Here is a 20628-nt window from a genome sequence, read left to right on the forward strand (position 1 = left end):
ACATAGCAGCTGCTCAAGGCCAGCACCAAGAGCGGTGTGACGGAGCCGTGCAGCAAAAATGCAACCACGCTGTAGCATGCCCGATATCTCGTTTGTCTCGCCTTTACTTATAGTGCGATGTTTTTGTTTCGATTGTAAGTCGACCCCTCCACTTCGGATTTTCAAATTTAAAAAAATATGTCTTACAATCGTGTAAATATGGTATATAAGGCATTACCGACATTACAAACGAAATCTTGAATTCGAGCATGCACAAACGAATTTTAAAGCTGCACATGAATAATTTCAGTGCTACATCAGCAAATAAATGTGTGTGCAAATGTTGCTGATAAGGAACAACAACAAACACTCTCGGATGTATCTTGATAATGGATACAAGCTATTTTGCAACCAAATACAAAGAACACTACAAAAACCCTTACATGTCACCTAACGACCTAACGCCTAGAGGTTGGGAGAAGCAAACAACGTGTCTGGCAGACTACAATGCAATCATTTATTGACAGGGGCCTCACCACTTGTCCAGGCTTGAGCTCAAGCTTCAGCAACTTGTGAGCACATTCTTCGAAGTTGAGGCTAGACTGGATGGTCAAATAAATTGTTCTTCTTAGAGCCACTAGGTTAGTCTCAGTGTTGTCTATAATTTCACCATTTTCGCCTCCTGTAAAATCAAATTGAAAGTCAAAAATATCTGTACATGTCCAGAGTAGTAACCTAAACCTCAACACATCTCAGAATGTATAAGGCCTCATAACTGACATGTGCACACTAGATTCACCAAATTTCTTCACTAATGTGAGCCAACGGTTTGCAGGCAATGATGAGGCTCCAGGAATTAAGGTGGGGTAGTATTTTTAGCGGTCACAGGAGCCAACAAGTGCATGTTGTGCTTCACACATTTTTAACTTATTACTCAGACTAGAATAACTTTAAAAAAGCCTTGAAGATAAACAGTTTCACCACATGACAAAAATACAAACAACATAAAATATATATACACAACATAAGAAAATAAATAAAAAAACATTTGTGGGACAGTGTGTCACAATAGCTACTGGATACACTTGAGGGCTGTTGCATATCACATTAGGCATTTTTTCCCCAACAAAGAGATGCCCCCCCCACACACACACACAATTATCAAAGGCTCACCTTGAGCTTCTTCCTCCTCCTCCTCCTCCTCATCATCGGACTCATCACCAGATTCATCACCTTCTTCATCACTGCCCAATATGTCTGAAAAAGCCAACGGATTAGAAACGAAAAGACAATCGCACTTGCGCCCACCTTACCTTTAGCTATTTCAGCGTATTTCTCTTCATTTTCTATGTATTCGGGGTCAAACTTGAACACATCTAGACAGGTAAAGAACGAGAGCAAAGGAATAAATGCTTTACCCAAAGTCCATGTATTCTGGAAATGCTAATGCGAAGCGCACATACTCAGCATATCCTCCCCATCCAGCGTGTCATCCAAAGCCAACAAGTGAGTGTACTGGCTTTCTTCTTCTACCAATTCAAGCTCTTTCACAACACTGGGGTGGGCCTAAAAGAAAAAAAAAAAAAGAGATGAGGAACTAACTGCCAACAATTTCTGCTGCAAAAGCAACACATAAATGGTGCAAAGTAATTGTTCAAACAGCATTTAATCAATAAAATCCGGATGACATTCTTCCATGAAAATTGCAAACTTGAACCAAGAATTCAGCAAAACTTACACTAAATCCATCCTTGCGTATAGCAAACATGACTTCAATCATGTACTGCACTCGCTTGTCCAAACTGGCTTCATGAAGAATGCTTCTCAGTCGTTCAAATATGGCTGAAATAAAAATAACCACCCTATGAACATGCGGAACCCTAAACAACAAAATGCACAAATTAAAATTTGCGGAGGTTTTGGAAACTTTATGAGACTGTATGCTGATCCGTTTTGTGAGTGCAAATTTTTAACTCATCTTTTTAAAAAATCACAAGGTCCGTGACATACAATTTTTGGAATTAAAGCCCGATTTTAAAATGAAGCATAGCAAACAAATTATACGAATTGATAAAGACAATAGCAGATACTGGACAAAACACACAGTGCCAATTTGAAAGTGAATATTCAACCAACATAAATAACTGTCCAGTGATCAACGGACCTTCACATGACAAAGCAACACTGGTGGTTGTGAAGTATGCCACAACATAAGGCTCTAGGCTAACTCTAAGCATGTACGGTTCTTTGATGTACACCAAAATCACAGTACGCAGGTGTTTTTGCATTTTGTGTCCATTGAAATGCAACCGGCACTGCAAGGATCAAGCTGACAAACTCGCACACAGAAGCCGAATCCCATAGCTAACTGAGATGCTCACTGCACCACATTACAGCCTTGAGGTTGCTCTGACAAGCTGTACAATCAACTCCACCATAAAAACAAATGCAAAAAGGCTGCAATGTTTATTTCCAGGAAGGCATGATGGTGCACTTCTTTGACGCTTAGCCACCAGCAGTTGCTTTCTCCAAACAAGATTCAGTGTTTGCAAGACCAGATGTCACCAATACTGACTCCTTACTGTTTTTCTTCAAATGCGAAGTTCCTGAGGAAGCTGTACAGCTTTCATTTGTAGCCATATAGTTGTGCTTGGGTAGATGTAAATAAGTAATTAGCCCCTTATCACAAATTTACTGCAGAGTGGGGTTCCCCTAAAATCACTGGACCAACTCCTTACTGTTAGGATATCTGAACACTTGACCTATCTAGTCACTGACATGCTTCTATGCATCATGCAACTTTGATGCCTCAAATTTCCTCATAAAACTGTCAAATTTTTCATTATAACATATTTTTTTATGCAATTAAAGAAAAACCAACCATGAACTCCTTTTGGTGTCAGCTCGGTCAGCTTCATGCCACACTCCTTTAGAAATGCCACAGCTACTTCCACCGAGTCGTCAGTTGGGTTTCCAAGGAGAAGTGTCAAAATTTCTAAGGCTAGCACTTCATGAGCCTGAAAAAAAGAAACTAGAAGTGATGAGTTGTGAAAAGTTTTCAGAAAACGGAACATGTGATAACAATACTAAACAGATATTACAATACCGAACTCATTATTAAATTGGCAAATATTGCATCAATACACGACAGACAACCTGAAGTGTATATAGACTGTATTCAGAGTGAAAATGCACAAAGCCCACTGGGGTCCATGCATTTTTGTCGTGTTAATATGGAGTGAAAGCTATGTGAACAAGACCCTGACCTTGGTAACCAGATATCATTTCCCTTCCTGTATCATAAGCATAGGCCCTGCCAAAGGCAGGTAATAAGAGCTCGAATGCCTGTGAGGGCCTTTTTTTATGTTGTCTCATGCTTTACAGTTCAATGTACCCAGTCGATGCACCTTTTCATTGACCATGATACATCACATGAATGCCTGTGAATAAAGGACTTGTACTAGTTTCCACAACGATGCAACTAGCACCTGTCATTATGATGGGTGTAGATGTGTAGCTAGCAGCTAGCGAGATGTGAACACCCTTGGTAGCAGAGACCCTGCTTCAAACTGTACTGTATTTTTTAAAAGAAAATTACCAGGACGATGCACAACTCGTTGCTAAGACCTCGTTCGTCTTCACCGCACACAGCTAAGCACAAAACCAGACTTAAATTACAAACCCTTTTTTCTGAACAAATGCTTGACGGTTTTCTTCGCGGTTAGTTATTGTGGAATGCTTTCTTTAAAGACGGTTTTAGCAGGAGACGAAAGTGTCGATATTAAAGAGGCACAACTGTACACTATCACAGGTGATCCTGGATATAAAGAATCATTGTTAACATACTATAAAATGTACTACAGAAAGAGCAAGCCCCCAGAATGGATGCTGAGCACTATTCAAAACTATTCTCGGAAATAACTCGAGAACAAAGTGGCAAATGTCCCTTAAAGGACGTCCTCCGGCCAGTGGCGTCGACCAATTCCCATGACGTTATGGTTAATCACCTTAGAACTGCTAGCGTGGCATCGCAGGGAGTGGCGGATGAAAGGGAATGAACCATGGCTTAGCTCAAATGGATTAGCCATGACGTGAAATTCGGTCAACACCACTTACTGGAGGGCCTCCTTTGAGGGGCATCTGCCGTTTCATTCTTGAGTAGTATCAGACTTTAAAAGCATATTTCTAGAAACATACAATATTCTTTTGAAAAATGCCAGAACTATGACTTTTCCCACAGAAGAGTGCGAACACACTTCACCAGAGCTGCTGCGCTTGACATGCTTAGCTCACTGGAGCAGATGGGGGAGCAAGTATGCCAAGGCATCAGCAGAACTTCATTTGTTTCTAGATTCTAGCCTTCAAGAGAGTTCAGATAATTAATCAATTCCCATTGTTCCGTCATTCAGCTGATGTCTGCAACAACAGGAAGACGAAAAAACAGAAAATGTGGCCGCTAAACTATGGGAAATGTGGGACCTCAGTCATATATCTGCATGCAAGACTGCTTCAAAAAACAACCATGAGACCTCTCCTTGCCCAAATGAAGTAAAAAATGGCAGTCACCATCGTTCACCTTTTGACACAACAACAAAATGTGTCCACTGCATAGGTCGGCACACTGACTCATGAGCGCACTCATATCGCCTCATTCACATCTGTGAATATGTGTTTGAGTGAGTGGATGTGAACGTGAGTGAGTGGACATGAGTGATGAGTGGATGTGAGTGGTCGTGAGTGGTTTTGAGTGGACGTGAGTGGTGGGTTGACACAAAAGCAAAGCTTGCTGCGTGTGTTCCGTGACAATAATATCCACTTAGCCATTTTCATGTTGTTGGCAGCTGAGGGGAGCAAATATTCACTGCCGAAGGCACTCAAGGGCAAGGCAGCATGCCGGTGTCTTTGGATGTCCGAAGAAGAGGATTCCGTTGGCGCAGGAACGGCAACCATTCACTCTTGTTCGCATTACTAGTTGAAAGCTGGCATGGCCACAGGCGTTCATGGGTGCAATGAGCCGCTACGGGTTGCATCGGACCCTTTGACCGAATTTCGAATTGAGACAACTAAAAAGGTAGATATCTCTTGTCACCCCTCCTACACAGCTCGAGCTTATATGCGCAGAGTTCCAATGCTTATATTAAACCAGTCAAAAGTCGAAGGACTCAGAAAAGATGAGGCACACACAGCGACTGACCCAGATGGCAACTCTCTTCCAAAGCTTGCTACTGAAACGACTGTCCGCTTATCGGCAAAAATTAGCGTAAGGTGGGTTCTCCAGTACACCAGTGCGCATTTAGGTTTTTTTGTGCCCGGTTGTGTGCATGGTAGAGTTTTGCACTGGCCGCAATTATTTCACTTGACTGGACCCGGAGACAGAAGGACCTTCCATTGCTCACATGAGGAACCCGATCTACTTGGCCCGACCCCCGAACTGCGCAAGCTTGGCTCAAGCTTGGAAAAGACACAAAAACCAAGCACGCTTTTTGGTAATGCCACAGGTTCTTGTTTCTACCGTGTACTTGAAGGAGCCCTGCGACGCAAATCAAGCATGTGGTTATTATATTTTTTATGTATAGCATGAGACATGGTAATGCCTTAGCAACAAAGCAGATAGCCGAAATGGTAATATTTAGAAGATTTAGTATTTTAACCTGCTCCAGAAATGCTCGTCTCGTGCCAACGGTGGTGAAACTCTGTGGCGATTTTTTGGCAATAGATATGAGGTAACAACCAAATTGGCCGCACCGTTTTTGATTGCTCGGGTGCATACAGTTTGAATTTAATTTTTCTATGCTTGGGAAAGGAATCTAAAATATAACTTCTCCGAGTATTGTCAGCATTTTGCTGAGAGAAAAACTACAAAAGAAAAGCACTACAAGTGAATTAAAGTTCGTTTCGCTTAAAAGTATTGTTTTCGCTGCAGTAAATCTCTCATCCACTCTGTTGTCAGCAAGCAAGGAAGCAGTGAGTGAATGCGAATGTGAGTGAGTGGATCTGAGCGTAAGTGGACATGAGTGTGAGCGACCAGTTGTGAATGCTAGTGGGTGTGAGTGCGAGTGAACGCGATTGCAAGTGAGCGGTTGTGATTGTGAGTGGTCATGAGAGTAAGCAGACATAGTGCGAGTGAGGGGATGTGAGTGCGAATGAGCCACCTCTCACAGTGCCGAGGTATGGTTCACAGACTCACATGCTTCTGAAAAAGCTAGACGTTACTCCACACAGACACCATTATTACAAATGTGCCCAAGATAGCTGTCAGAATTGACAATAAAACTTGTTTCCACTTTTATAGGGAAAGCATGCTGCGCTCATTTCATGTGCTTTCGTGTGCTGTCAACTTTTGTGCAAAGCTTCATGCTTTTTTAAAATATATTCTTTCGTGTTCACAAGCACACAGCCAACAAAACACAGGTGTCGGTAGCAAGGTATCTTTTGCAAAGCGTGCTTGGGTGAAACATTCTGAAAATCATTTCAGTAAGCATTAAATTATATTGAGAACCGGCGACACTCACCACTTGCTGGTTTAAAAGATGAGCGACGAAACGCACAGAAGCCATGCATGTAAGCTTGTCATTTCGTCTGAAAGATCGCCTGAATTGGATGACCAGCCTCTTCAGTATGAGCTCCCCTGTCTGAGGAAACTGTAAATAAATACAGATATTTAGCCACTTGCAAGTAAAAGGCTAAAAAACTAGATAGCATGAAAAGCTCAAGGTATGCTTACCCTAGTGTTTATGACTGCCACCATTGCTGCATAAACATGTGTAAAAGTAGGTGATGCTGCCTGAGCAGTCATAATTGTGCGGCACAAAAGGCCCCTGGAAAAGAAAGTCAACATATCACGAGAGTTGGACCAGAAAGCCCAACCACAACATGCTGTGCACACACTCAAGCAAACTAGAGAATACTCCAACTCAGACGATGCTCCAACTTAAAGCACAGAAATCTATGAACATGTAAACAAAATAAGGCAACAACAGCAGGCACAGGACTGCCATTTTCATATAGCCTGGTATAATTAGGAGACATGCATGACAACTTTGAATGCTCATGGGGCACTTCAACCAGTTTAGGTTGAACATTATGATTCAGTGTTAAGAAATTTACAGCATAAAACACCTCAGTGAAGGAAACGAAACAGCTAAATATACAGTACATATGCTGATGCAGACCTACCAGCAAAAATAAACAACCACTCATGTGTACAATTCATCCCTCATATAGAATTGAAATGCTTTATTTCGTATTCATAAACTGGAACACATTAGGCTTACCTTCCACGGACGAGGTTCTCCCGCATCAATTCCTTGATTATAACATCCATGTTTCCAACGTTTGCTTTGTTTACCAAACCATTGATGCTTTTTTTCAGTGCTTCCCAAGCAATGCGCTGATATTCCACACTGAAAACAATGCATTTAGAATTAACAACTGCACTCAAGTGGACAAACAAAAAGTTGCATTGTTCCCTCAGAACACAGTATTCAACAGAACCCATATACACTAAAGCCACTATACGAAAGAGAAAATACAAAACATACAAATAAGAGATTTAACACGGTCAAATATAGGCCAAACATTTTAAAAATTCAGCAGAGTGCATCGGTCATCAGTGGCAAATCTTTGTACATACATGTTTGAGCTTAACTCACAGTGGGTTTAAGACTACATTACTTTGGCTCACAGTGGGACTAAACTCAGTTCACACTCGAATCATTGAAGCAAACAATGAGCATAGCAAAGCTACCAATTCAGCAAACAGCGTTGCCATTTCATCCCAGCACGAGTTCAAGGGGGTGACCTATACCTCTAGCACTCCATTATTACTATTGAAATACACTTTAATAATTAATGCAGGCCAAGGTATAGACAAGAACAGTAGTAGTAGTAGCAGTAGTAGTAGTAGAAAAAAGCTCAAAAGTACTAAGCAAACAACAGACAGAACTGAGTAGAGCACATTATCTACAGTCACTAGTTAATGCTGACATGTAGCACATACCGCAGCACATTTTTGTTGCCCCTATTATGTCTTAAAGGAGAATAGACACCACATTTTGGTTGTATGTTTTATTCTCTGTAATGATACGGAAGACATTAGTTGTGACGTTATTGATCACTGGAGGGTGCCATTGTGTCGGTAAATAAAAAGGCACGCATGACTGGGCTAGTCAGTGCGTGGTGTGCCCTCGACTGGCGTGTCGTCTTTCACTCGTGGTCGGGAAATGTCCCCGGCCCGGATTATCACAACTGGCGACGAGCGATAAACCACGGTTACGTCTGCGTTATCCACTCCCCTGTATAAGCCATGTCTGTTGTCGGGAAGCTGGAACCATTCGATGTGGGTACGTCGGATTGAACCGAGTATCGTGAACGGGTGGAACTGTACTTCGCAGCGAACGACATCGCTGAAGCGAAGAAGACTGCTGTGTTTCTGATGTGCTGTGGATCAGAAACGTACTCGCTGCTGTGAAGCCTGATAGCCCCTATGAGCCTGCCGACACCACCTTGGCTGCAATTTTCGACGCTCTGAGAAAGCACTACTCGCCAAAGGTATTGGAGGTTGTGGCCAGCTTCAAGTTTTTTTCTCGACACCGGCGGGACGGAGAGTCAGTTAGCGACTTCATCGCATCACTGAAGAAGCTTGCCGATGACTGCAAGTTCGCATCATTTCGAGAGCGGATGCTGCGGGACCAAATCGTGAGCGGCATCAACGATGTCACAATGCAGACTCAGCTGCTGGAAATGGCAGATTTGGAGTTTGAGACCGCAAAGATTCCCGTGCATTATGTACTCAGCTACCCCAAGCGATGCCAGTACAATCCGAGCAGTCTCTGAATGTTGTGAAAACCAAGCAGCAGGCAAGTGGGTCTTGTTTCCGCTATGGGGAGGAATCATCGGGTACCCCAATGCCGTCACATGAGCAGCATTTGCTTCAAGTGCGAGCAGAGAGGTCATCTGGCCAGAGTATGCCAGTCAAGCACGTCCCAGACTGCAAAAGCGAGGTTCCGGAATGGACCGAAACCTGTCCGCAACTTGGACGACGAGCTGGCGGCGACGGAATACAGGCCGGAGAAGGAGGGAGCGTACGACCTATGGATGCTTCAAGCGGCCGGGACAGAGCCAATGCGTTTTGAAGTTTCCATCAATGGGGTGACGTTGGACATGGGGCTTGACACCGGAGCCAGTGTGTCAACTATCAGTGAGAGGAAGTTTACGCAGCTGTTTCCCTCGGCGAGACTGGAGACATCGGAGGTAAAGCTCAGAGGATTTTCCGGCAACACGAAGCCGATGGCAGGCAAGTTCGTGGCAACTGTGAAGCTCGGTGAGAGTGAATGTGTGCTGCCTTTGTTCATCATGAACAGCCCGTGCCCAACGTTATTCGGAAGAAGTTGGATGAAAGAATTTCAGCTCAGAATCGGCAAGCCAGAAACAGTCAATGCAGTGACGTCCGTGGAAGAAATGGTGAGTCAATTCCATGAGGTATTCTCGGAGAGACTGGGCACCCTTGGCGGCAAGACTGCCAAAATTACCGTGCAAGAGGGTGCTAAGCCAAGATTTTTTAAACCGCGGGTCGTCCTGTTCACGCTACGAGACAGAGTTACCGAGGAGTTGCAGAGAATGGAGCGTGAGGGAGTCATCCACCCTGTAAAGACATCCGAATGGGCCGCGCCCATCGTTCCCGTAGTAAAGTAAGTCGCCTGTGTGGCGACTTCAAGATGACAGTCAACCCAGTGACGGTGCTGGAGTCATACCCAATCCCTCGCATCGAGGAGCTATTTGCAAGGCTAACGGGGGGCGCTAAGTTTACAAAGCTCGACCTGAGAGATGCATACCAGCAGGTTAAGCTGCACGAAGACTCTCAAAATTTGTCACCATCAACACCCTGAAGGGCTTGTACCAGTGTCGTTGGGGTGTCGTCAGCCCCGGCTTTATTTCAACGCGAGATGGAGAACCTTCTGCACAATCTTGACCATGTCACAGTATACTTTGACGATATACTGGCGACCGGCGCCAACAACAGCGACCATTGGGCTAATGTGTGCCGAGTCATGGAGCGACTGAGGAGAGCTGGCCTGTGACTGAAGCTTTCTAAATGCAAGTTCCTGGTACCTAAGGTGGAGTATCTAGGGCACATCATCAGTGCAGCCGGTCTTCAACCAAACCCAACCAAGACCAAAGCCGTGCTGGCAGCACCAGCGCCTCGGAATGTGAAGGAGCTACAGAGCTACTTGGGCCTGATGAACTTTTATAGACGGTTCATGCCAAACCTGTCTAGTGTTTTGCACCCCCTGAACCGCTTGCTGGGGGCAGGGGCCCGGTGCTGCTAGACTTCTGAAGAGGAGCAAGCTTTCCAGAAAAGCCAAGAGCTGCTTACGTCCTCTAGAGTTTTAGCACATTTTGACCCTGCAAGGCCGACTGTCCTGATCACAGATTCCTCACCTTACGGGCTGGGGGCAGTCTTGGCAAAGCGCGAGATGAGAGATGTCGGGGGAAGAGCATCCATTGCTCCTCACAGAGCATACACAAATCACTACATGGTGCTTACCAAAGACCACAAAATAATTAACAATTGAATTTATTCTCTCTTGCATTTTCGGTTCCGGTTTCAACAGCAAAACAATGGCTGTGGCATCGAAGTTCAGTGCAGGTCATGTGAGGAATGAATAAATGGCGATATAATTGCCGCTTCTTCTTCCTCTGTCGTTCCGGCTATTGAGACAGGCTGCCTTTAGCATAATAGTGAATCCAAATGACGAAGCAGTGATAATGCAGTTATTAAATGCCTCATGTCACAGCCACTGCTCAGCTGTTGCAACTGAAACAGCTTGAGAGAGTAAACTTAATTATTATTTAATTAGCAATCTCTGGCAAATACCATGCGGTGAATGATGTATACCAATGTCATATGCATCGTCCCAAAGGAAACACACAACTAAAAATTTAGTGTCAATGCTCCTTTAACAGATATTTTGCCAGTCACTAATACAAAATCATGTTCCCGGTTGAAGAAAACATGTAGTAACAGCCCATGTCTCGTGCAGCAGCGGCTCATTAATTACCAGTTATAATCAATTTGCTTGCATATTTCATATTCCTGCAAATTTACACAAATCAATTACTGTGTACTACGAAAATGGGATTCGCTTAGCCCTAGGATAAAAAAATTATGCTTAGTAACCACTGAGGCAAGGAGCCAACACCAATTTCTGTGGCATTTATATTTCAAAAGTACAATACCTGCAAACTTTACACAATGAATATTACATCCACTGGCTGCTTAAAAACTGGTGTAACAAGCCTTTATACCAAATAGCTGCCCAGGTAGCACTGACACCAAATTTTGGTCTATATTTTCAAGAGACTTACTTGTATACACAGTTTACTTCTGTACACAAATATTTTTTGCAAGTTGTGAGTATTCAACATAGTCTAGAATGTACCTGAAATCTATATTAAACAATTAAGAGGCGACGTTTCAAACATCATGTGCAACGCTGTCAAAGCTAGCGCTCGTTTGAGCTGCCTGCATCCGCGACCAAAAAGTAGTGCGTTATTTGTGGTGAGCGAAACATAGTAAATGCTTTGACTGTAGGCTTACCACGACACATTTGTCATGATCTTGATTAAATGCATTATTATTGCTGACAACACGCTGTCACTTCCATAGACCACTCGGGCACAGAACAAGTGCGGAGTAACACACCTTCCTTTATTTTCCTGTCCAGACTACTTCCGTACCTTTCACAGCATTGCACCTGATGTATGAAACGGAGTATAGTCAAGTCGCTTGCCTTTAAAGTGACTTTTACCCGCAGTCTTTTTCATCACTGATGGAAATAAATAAATTATTATTATTCTTATTATTAAAGAATAGCACTTCTCAGCTTCTCTGGCATTCAGCCAGGAGGGCTGACACCATACATTACTACACAATAACCCAGCAGTTTGTGCAAGACACTACAGCACAGTAGCCCCATCAAAAGTATGTCAAAGGATTCTGAACCCGCGCCATGAGCAGGTGTACTTGTCTAGGCGCCTAGTGATGCCAAGGCATGCTTGGTGCTTTTCACAACCAAAATCAAAACAGGCTGTAGTAAAAGCCGATATGCTTATTAGTTGTGCACTGGTACAAATCAGCTTCCACATCAGGGTAGCATATTACCAATTGACCATTTGCGGAGAAGTTTCTGCGCATGCGTGGTGAAGGCGCAGGCAGCGCCCTCTCTGGGCGGTTTGGTTTTTGGTTGGAAAACATGAGCCAGCCGTGCATTCCTGCGCTGTAGTGCGACGACTGATGTGAGCTGTAACTTCCACTTAACTGACATGTAACTGCAACGCGATTTATCTAAGCTAACCACGTGTTTTGCAACAGCGAGACTTGTACGTAATAAAGGCCGCGACGACATACAAGGCGCAAAAGACGAACCCGTTGATGGGGCCAGTAATGCGCACATCCAGCACGTTTCGAAACGGGTGTTGCTGCTTTATTTCGCGCTTACTGCCGAGTACACACTGCTCGGTCGTTCTAGAAGAGTTTTGCCACCGATGCAGGAAAACCGAATGATATATACTAGTATGAACATTCACCATTAATGCTACAATGTGCTTCCTGAACAGCGGGAGCAGGGCCTCGCGCAGCCTCGCGCATATCCGCGCATTCTAACGCTCCCGCGGCCCGTTAGCACGCAAAGCAACGCTCTGCCGTATCAGCACGCGCCGGGATTGAGATAGTACAACGGGTCCCTTAATAATCAGCTACGTGTGCCCTGAGGCAAAAGGTGTGTTAAGTTAGCAGAAACTCCGGCCCTATCAAGGAAGCGCAAAGGTAAACGTCTGTGTGCATTAGGAAAGTGCATCCCATTATACTGTCACACTCGCCTGCGCATAGGCGCACATTCACGCACATTTTCACTTGGTCATTCGGCGCTCCGTTGAGGTAGCAGAGTGCAGGTATTGCCACACATGGTCGTTTTTCAGGCTACAACGCGAAAATAATTCACTACACCCTGTTTCTAAAAACGGAAATGGGATGTTCTCCTCTTCCATCATACGCTTTCGTTAGCTGACACACGTTTCCGGCCAATAAACAAAACTAAAACAACAAAACAAGCGTACGTGAGCTGCTGAACGCTGCCTTGCGCATGCTTGCTCAAGAGCCCCTTTCCAACCAAAGGTACCGGCGGAGCTTCTCTGTTTGCACGACAGGCGGTGCTCGCTTTTCCGCAAATGGTCAATTTAACAGCTGCTTATGAAATCAAAAGAGCGATAAAAATAAAAAACAAAGCACCAAAATTCTGATGGAACTTGACGCTTGCACTGATTCTTTTGCAACTACAAATCCCCCCCCCGCTCCCACTGCGCATATGTACTATCAGCGTCAAATGAAAAGTGAACACGGGAATTTCAACGTGAACTGCAAAACTGGAAGGTGTTGCACAAGCAAAGCAACGCATAAGAACGGCTGCTATTCGCATCGCGGACGGAAAGACCACTCTTTGGAAGTGTTAATACGACACGCCTGTTTTTCCTCTCCAGCAGCAATAATTTTTGTTTTTTTCTGCTAGCGCTTGAGTTCATTTGTTCGCGTTTCATTTGACGCTGATGGTACATCCATACCTAATCTGACCTGTAATGCCTCCTGTGCTTAAAAGGAAACCAACAGATAAAGTGAATATGAGCACAATCCCCTTATGGTGCCCTAGAGTCTGCAGCTAATAATTACAGAGCCAGCAGCACCTACCTTGACTTGTCCGTAATCTGCTCCTGCATCATGCGAAGACGGGCAGGTGGTATGTAAGCACCACCAGTACGCCCAGTGATGACATCCTTCTTTCGTGGCGGCTCGATCTCCGCATCAGGAGAGCTCTTCCGGGCTCGCTTGAGGCCTTCCACCTCATCCCTGCCTCCCCTTTTACTGTGGTCATCTCTGGAGGCACCTGACCATTCATCTTCATCTTTGCGATCACCCCTGCGACTACGATCACGGTCGTTCTTGTGATCCATTCTCCAGGCACCTGACCCTTCCTCATCATCTCTTTTATCACCTTTTCGACTACGATCATGATCACTTTTGTGATCATCCCTCTTGCCGTGGCCCTCCCGATGCCTCTCATCCCGCTCATCTCTCCGGATACGTTTGTGGTCATCCCTCCTGTGGCGATCCTGTTTTCGATCTTCGTCCCAATCTTCCCTGCGGTCTCTATCCCTGTCATGATCTCTCCTGTGGTCATGGTGCCTCTTTTCTCTTCGGTGGTAGTCAGAATCCCGCTCTCTGTCATGACCACCATCATTTCGCCGTCTCTCATGGTCTGCATCTCTTTTGCGATCTGGATCCGTTTCACGCCTTCGTTCCTTTTTTCGATCATGACCTGTGTGTCTGACATGGTCATTGTCAGAATCACTGCTATGATCTGAAGCATGCCCCATTTGATGATCCTGTTTCATTGGTGGACTGTAAAAGCAAAACAAAAGGATGAAATCTTTTAATAATGCAAAGAACGAGCCTCACCTGGACAACATTTAATTATTACTAATTTCATATCCCAACTAAAACCTTCCCCAAAGCTGCTTTCCCAAAAGCGGGTTTTTCAAGCCTTCAAGGATGAAGTTTTCAGTGAGGACATAGCCAAAGAAATTTTAGAATTTAAGGCTAAGGCACACTACTTTGCTGCTAGAAAAGCCGCTATGTGCAGGTCATACCATGAACAAGCCGAAAACTGCTATTAACTGCTATTAACTATTAAACTGCTGATGGCTGGGACAGATAAAATGCTACATTCTCTCAACATTCTATGATGTGCCATCAGCTCCAGCAATGCAGGTACTGTCATGAGCTTGCGTCTGAAAGTGCTCTGAAAAAGTCTGCATATTTAAGAAAACACAGGTATAGACATGCCTCACCACTTTCTTCACCAGAAAGTGTCAACAAAAACAGGCACTAAAGCTTTTCCGCTTGTTTGGTGCTTGTGCTTTGGACATGATAAATTTTGCCTTCTACCAATATTGTGACCGTCCTATAAAACATTTAATACTGAGGTTTTACCACACATACCATTAGTTCATTTTATATTCATATACATTAGAGCCCCTCTATAGTAAAGTCACTGGGACCAGCAAAAATCTTTACTATATCAGTTGGTGATGGCATGGCTCTGGGGTTGCTCTCTTGCTACATACCAAATAAAAAGTGTTCGCCTAGAAAGACAGACTCAGAAGTACCTTTCATCCTGCTCTTATAGACCCTTTATGTGAGAATTATTTATTTTCAGTTATCACATTTTATGCTACCATGTTTCCGATTTTGTTTACGTCTTGTGGAAGTAATGAATTTGCAAAAAATAAAACGTGGCTATGAATATAATACGTTTGATTCCATGTAAAAACCAAAGCTTCGCACGAACGTGGTGACACCCTCAGCAACTTTAAGAGGCAATAGTTAAGAAATGCGCACGACACAGTCAAGCACGGCAAAACTACCCATGCTGTGCCGCTGTTGCCATGCTGCGAATGTTTGCCCCTTTCTTTCCTTCTCTACTCGCCACTGCACTTTTACTAGCTTTCCTTTCTCAGCAAACTGCGCCTCCTTTTTTCTGCATTTACAGCCAGCTTTACTTTTTTTTTTTTCGTGTGCGCTGCACGCTTTGCCTTGCAGCCCCAAGGCCTTCAAAAAGTTGGCTTGTCCTTGCGCTCGTCCTTGTCTCCTTGGTCTCGCAATCCTCAACTTTGCACGTGCCGCAATGTACATCGCCATGGCCAGACGCTCTTTACAATAGCCATTTCTTGTTAAAAAATCCTTACTATAAATAAAAAAATAAAAGTACACATCTATGGTAGGCGAAATGGGCCCGCAGTTTCACTTTACTATATCCAAGTTTACTACAGCGGGGTTCTACCGTAACCTGAGTACTGCCATAAATTGCAGAAACAGTCTTACCTTGAGGAGATACACATAATTGATACGCTATGATAAATTCATGAGCTTTAAAAATATTTTGTTTTAAGGCTCTGGTATTAATGAAACCTTAACAACCGATATTTATTGAAAGCTCGTCTTTATGGAACACAAGCACAACCTGCGCACACATGGCTGCACCATGGCTGCACCTCTATGTAAGCATTTCAGTATCACATTTAAGCACCGACATGCTACTCCAACAATGCATAGTAGCATAAAGCATTTGTTAGAATCAAGCTTTTTAAAGATAATGCTTCCTACTAGTAAATAAAAGCATGGCATTTAATTCAGCAGCCATATTTTGGTGCTTATACAGTAGACTCTCATTAATTCAATCTTCAAGGAACCAGAGATTTTTGTTTGAATTATCAGAAGGCACCTTAATATGATCCAAGACTAAATGAGATATGCTTTATGGACATCTGTGCATATAAATAGTATTTTAGAACTATTTCGCTTTGCAGACGTAGCTAAATTCTTTAGTACAACATAAAATACGGGTGAAAGAAACTGATGTCTTTATTCAACCGGCAGTCTCCAACTGGCTGTGTGGTTGAAAAAAGTTGTCAATAATGCACTGGTTTTACAACAGAGTAAAAGCCACATTAACTGGGACCTCAAGGGACTGAAAAATCATCTGAATTATCCGAAGTTGCAACAGTTGAAAGGCTACAAAAATTGTTGCAGAAAACAGTTTCGTGCCGCAGTAAGTATAACGATGAAAAATAAGCAAGGGTCATCCGTATTTTAGTGAAAACTGCGTAGCAATGACAGTTTTTCGCAATTCCGTCATGGTGTGCTGCATGTTCACTCTCCGGAATATCAAAGCAGAACTGCTACAAAGAAGTAAAGCCCTCATGGCCTCTTTTACAGGTGTGATGCAGTAGCGGTGGAGCCTTCACAAGAGTAGCTCGTGACAGCTGTGCATTTTCAGCCCACACGATGGGAACACACATTTGCGCAGGAACAACGAAATGCCTAAAAAGAAGAAAGACCAGAAACGTGCCAGTCAGTTCTGTACAGGAGCATAGCTGGCCTTGGTGCTGATGTGCAGCGGACTGCCGATATCGTTGCGGGCTGGTAGCGAAGCTCAGAAAATGAAACTATACCGCGACGGGGCCAGCTCCAATTGACATGGCCCCCCTCCAGACCGCATCTGAGCTAACCAGTTGGAGGTGTCAAATTTTCAGCTTACACGACACCGCAAACCTGATGTCACTGACCTTAGCTGCCGCTCTTTCGCGCTCCAGAGCACTGGAGCAAGCTGAAAATTTTGAATTAAGTGCATTGCAAACAATACGTGGTATGAATTAAACTACTTTAAAATGCATTGAAAATATAGCCAGCCAACCAAAATTTTTAACTTTGTTTGAATTAACCAAAAGTTTGAATTATCGCGAGTCTACTGTACCTCAAAACATTACTTAAGCATTGATGAACAATGAACTTAATTTTTAAACAAATATAATACTGTGGGCTATCAGGCACATTGTTGTGGAAGCCTCCCGTTAACTTCAACCACTTCTGCCTTCTAATGTGTGGCAAAATCCTCCACGTCGTATTTCTGCATTACACCTCCACTGAAATATTTCAAATTCATAGTTTTCTCTACCGCAAATGGGAACAACAGCCAACTGGAATACAATCTGCTCAAGACCAAGTTCCAGAAATGAGAAGCAGTGGACAGAAAATGAGTCACCTTCGGCGACTGTCAACAGATGAAGTGCTTTATGGGGCCATGACACATTAAAAGGTCCCTGAAAAGGCTGTTTAAGGTTGTCTATAAAATGGTTGAACTGCGTAAAGTAAAGGCCAACGAGCATTCATGCCACGTACAAGACCTAAAAAGTTAGCCGATAATTTACAATACAATTTTTAAAACTCTCACTTCCGCGCCTAGCGGCGACCTGCGACGCTGTGCTTTCACCCGAATCCGCACTCGTTACGCCAGCATCCGCGGACTGCTAGCACTGGTTCGTGCGCGTCGGTAGGCGGCGGAGGGGGCGAGTGCGAGGGGCTGGCGGAGCAGCGCCGACATTTCAGCGTGCAAAAAGTGACGAGAGAAGGAAAGGCGTGAAGACGCGGAAATTCAAATTTTGACTACAGATAACTCAGCTTCCACCAAACGCGTCTAAAAAATTTTTGCTGGAGGATATTTGAGAAGCGCCGCCTTTTAGCAGCTTAGGCACGTCACATCCTTATTGAGACCCCCTTTCACAGCCCCTTTAAAGAAGCACAGATATCAAATTTTTGGTTGCATGTTTTCTTCTTTGTAATGATGCATAAGACATTAGCAAATGTGTATCACCATATGATATTTGTGCACAACTGGTAAATAATTCATTAATGAATTTTTTCTCTATAATGCAGTTTTGGTTTCAACAGCTAAACAATGGCTGTGATGTCAAAGGTCAGCATAGGTCACATGGAGCACAAAAGAACGCAGATATAATTGCTGTTTCATTGTTTCAATTCACTACAACGTTTAAGCCAGCCTATATTAAGAGCCCGAATGAAGAAGCAATGATGATACTGCTGCTTTTCTTTAACTTGCATAATCTACACTGAACTTTGACGTCATAGTCATCGTTTGATCACAGATATCAGAGGTTGTTGAAACTGAAATTGCAAAACGAAGAAATGAATAATAAGTTACTGGTCACAGGCAAATACCATGTGGTGATCAATGCATACTAGTGTCGTACGCATTATTGCAATGAAAGAACACACAAAAAGATTTGTTGTTTGTACTCTATTAAAAAAAAAAAGAAGACCATTGATTTTTCACGTACATCGGGATAAAGCCTCATAGCGCTGCTAAAGAGATTTTCAGCTTGCTAAAGTGCTTCATGTACAACATCTTTATTGTTCTTAAATGATAATGGAGTTTTTATAGGGCACTTTACACTGCACACATCTCTCGAGCCCATTCTTTCAAATATAGCCAAGATACATTATATTTGAGCAGCATTTTAGAGATCATACAAGTTGATATAACGCACAGGTGCTTGTGAGTAGTACAAGGCATGCATTGTCACTGCTAACATCAGACTGCATAAAGATTGTGTAGGTTGACAAAAATTTGTGGATTGCACAAGGCTTTCTCAATGGGTTTTGTTGACTGAGCAACTTACTTTAATGTATTTGGGGTATGTGAATGCAAGGATGAAATGCACCTGATGGTCACAAAAGTATACATGAATATTAATTAAGAAAATGTGAGAGAGAGAGGGCTTCAAAGAAAAAAAAAAGGAACAATAATTTATGCTTTGAGAGGAGTGCTAGAGATTTACAATCCTCTCCTAATGTTCTCAAGCCACTCAGGTTTGCTTCTGGGTCTTGAAATATAGCTCGTACAGTATCCCCAGTATTCCAGATTTCTTGATGGTGAAGCAATGCAACACAGTGCCTTTAGCCACTGCACTGTTTCATGATCACGCCAGACCGACTCGCCCAATAGTTTCTGCTCAAAAACTCTGGATGCTGATAACTTCCCCCTCACACTTCTCAAACATTAGAGTGGCAAGAGTTACAACAGCCATGCTACACAATGTAGCAGTAGAGCTGCTATAGGAAAAAATTTGAAAAGAGTACTTTTGCCTTCAGAAACCTCACATCATCATCAGAGTGAAAGGAGAGACAATGCTCTAAAAGCGAAAAAATACAAAAAGTTTAAGGACAAGAAAATACAGCATAAAAATAAAAGTTACATGTTCATAGGTTAGGGAAATATGCTGTGTAAGGAAGGTTGTCCCGTGTTTTCAGTCACCTCATCCAGCACCAAGGCCAAGATCTGCCACAAACAAGTTTTTATGAAGCAGCCAGCCTTTCTACTGCCACAGCACACAATGCACTACAGAAATGACGCTTTTTGAGAAATGCTGGTGCCACATTAAATGCAGCGACAGGTCGCAGCCTCACGATCATGAACCTGCTGATTAATCTGCCGTTTCTGCGGTGAATTTTTTTCTGATCTTTCACCACAGTTATTTTCTGTTCACAGCTTCAACTTCACCATGACACGGTTACTACTAGTCCTTTCCCACCTACATAAAAAGCTAAATTCTGGTTGTATTTAGCTGTTGGGCCAACCACTCACTTTTATGAAAAATCCTTGAGGGTTGCAACACATTTATACTTCAAATACATTCATGGATGATGTAAACAGGTATTACATAGCACGCAGCTAGCCCTTAAACATTGATTGTACCAGTGGGCAGTAGGCATGGCATATGATATGTTTGACAGCAACATGCAAACTTATGACACTCTTAAATACCACCTTCATCTTTACAGTGATGCTTGGGTGAATGGCCAGAAACTGGCTAGAAAAATGTGTTTAACCAGGTAACTGCCCTAAGCGGGTGATTACAGTGAACAGCACTACATTAGCAGATGATGTTCAGTGATGAGGTGGAGCCTCCCAGTTTCCAGGGGTATACAAGGTGGTGGAGTGATACCTCAAAATGCACAACTGCAAAATGCACAAACGCAAAAGGCCCCCATGTGCTGTACCCGCCGCGGTGGCTCAGTGGTTAGGGCGCTCAGCTACTGATCCGGAGTTCCCGGGTTCGAATCCGACCACGGCAGCCGCGTTTCGATGCAGGCGAAACGAAAAGGCACCCGTGTGCTGTGCGATGCCAGTGCAGGTTAAAGATCTCCAGGTGGTCGAAATTATTCCGGAGCCCTCCACT

General features: G+C 43.5%; 1 protein-coding gene across 2 annotated transcripts in view; it reads right to left on the reverse strand.

Moving 5' to 3' along the window:
• LOC144113239 (pre-mRNA-splicing factor CWC22 homolog) overlaps positions 1-20628 on the reverse strand; it is a 65372-nt gene that overhangs the window by 21683 nt on the left and 23061 nt on the right. For both annotated transcript variants that reach the window (XM_077646214.1, XM_077646215.1), the window contains exons 5-14: positions 13721-14431; positions 7254-7382; positions 6704-6797; positions 6492-6620; positions 2861-2996; positions 1718-1821; positions 1443-1545; positions 1293-1355; positions 1153-1236; positions 516-661 (exon numbers count right to left, since the gene is read on the reverse strand). In XM_077646214.1, coding sequence (XP_077502340.1) covers positions 516-661; positions 1153-1236; positions 1293-1355; positions 1443-1545; positions 1718-1821; positions 2861-2996; positions 6492-6620; positions 6704-6797; positions 7254-7382; positions 13721-14431 — 1699 coding nt within the window. The remainder of the gene's footprint in view (positions 1-515; positions 662-1152; positions 1237-1292; positions 1356-1442; positions 1546-1717; positions 1822-2860; positions 2997-6491; positions 6621-6703; positions 6798-7253; positions 7383-13720; positions 14432-20628) is intronic.

The sequence above is a fragment of the Amblyomma americanum genome, chromosome 1 (assembly GCF_052857255.1).
Source record: "Amblyomma americanum isolate KBUSLIRL-KWMA chromosome 1, ASM5285725v1, whole genome shotgun sequence".
Lineage (NCBI taxonomy): Eukaryota > Metazoa > Arthropoda > Arachnida > Ixodida > Ixodidae > Amblyomma > Amblyomma americanum.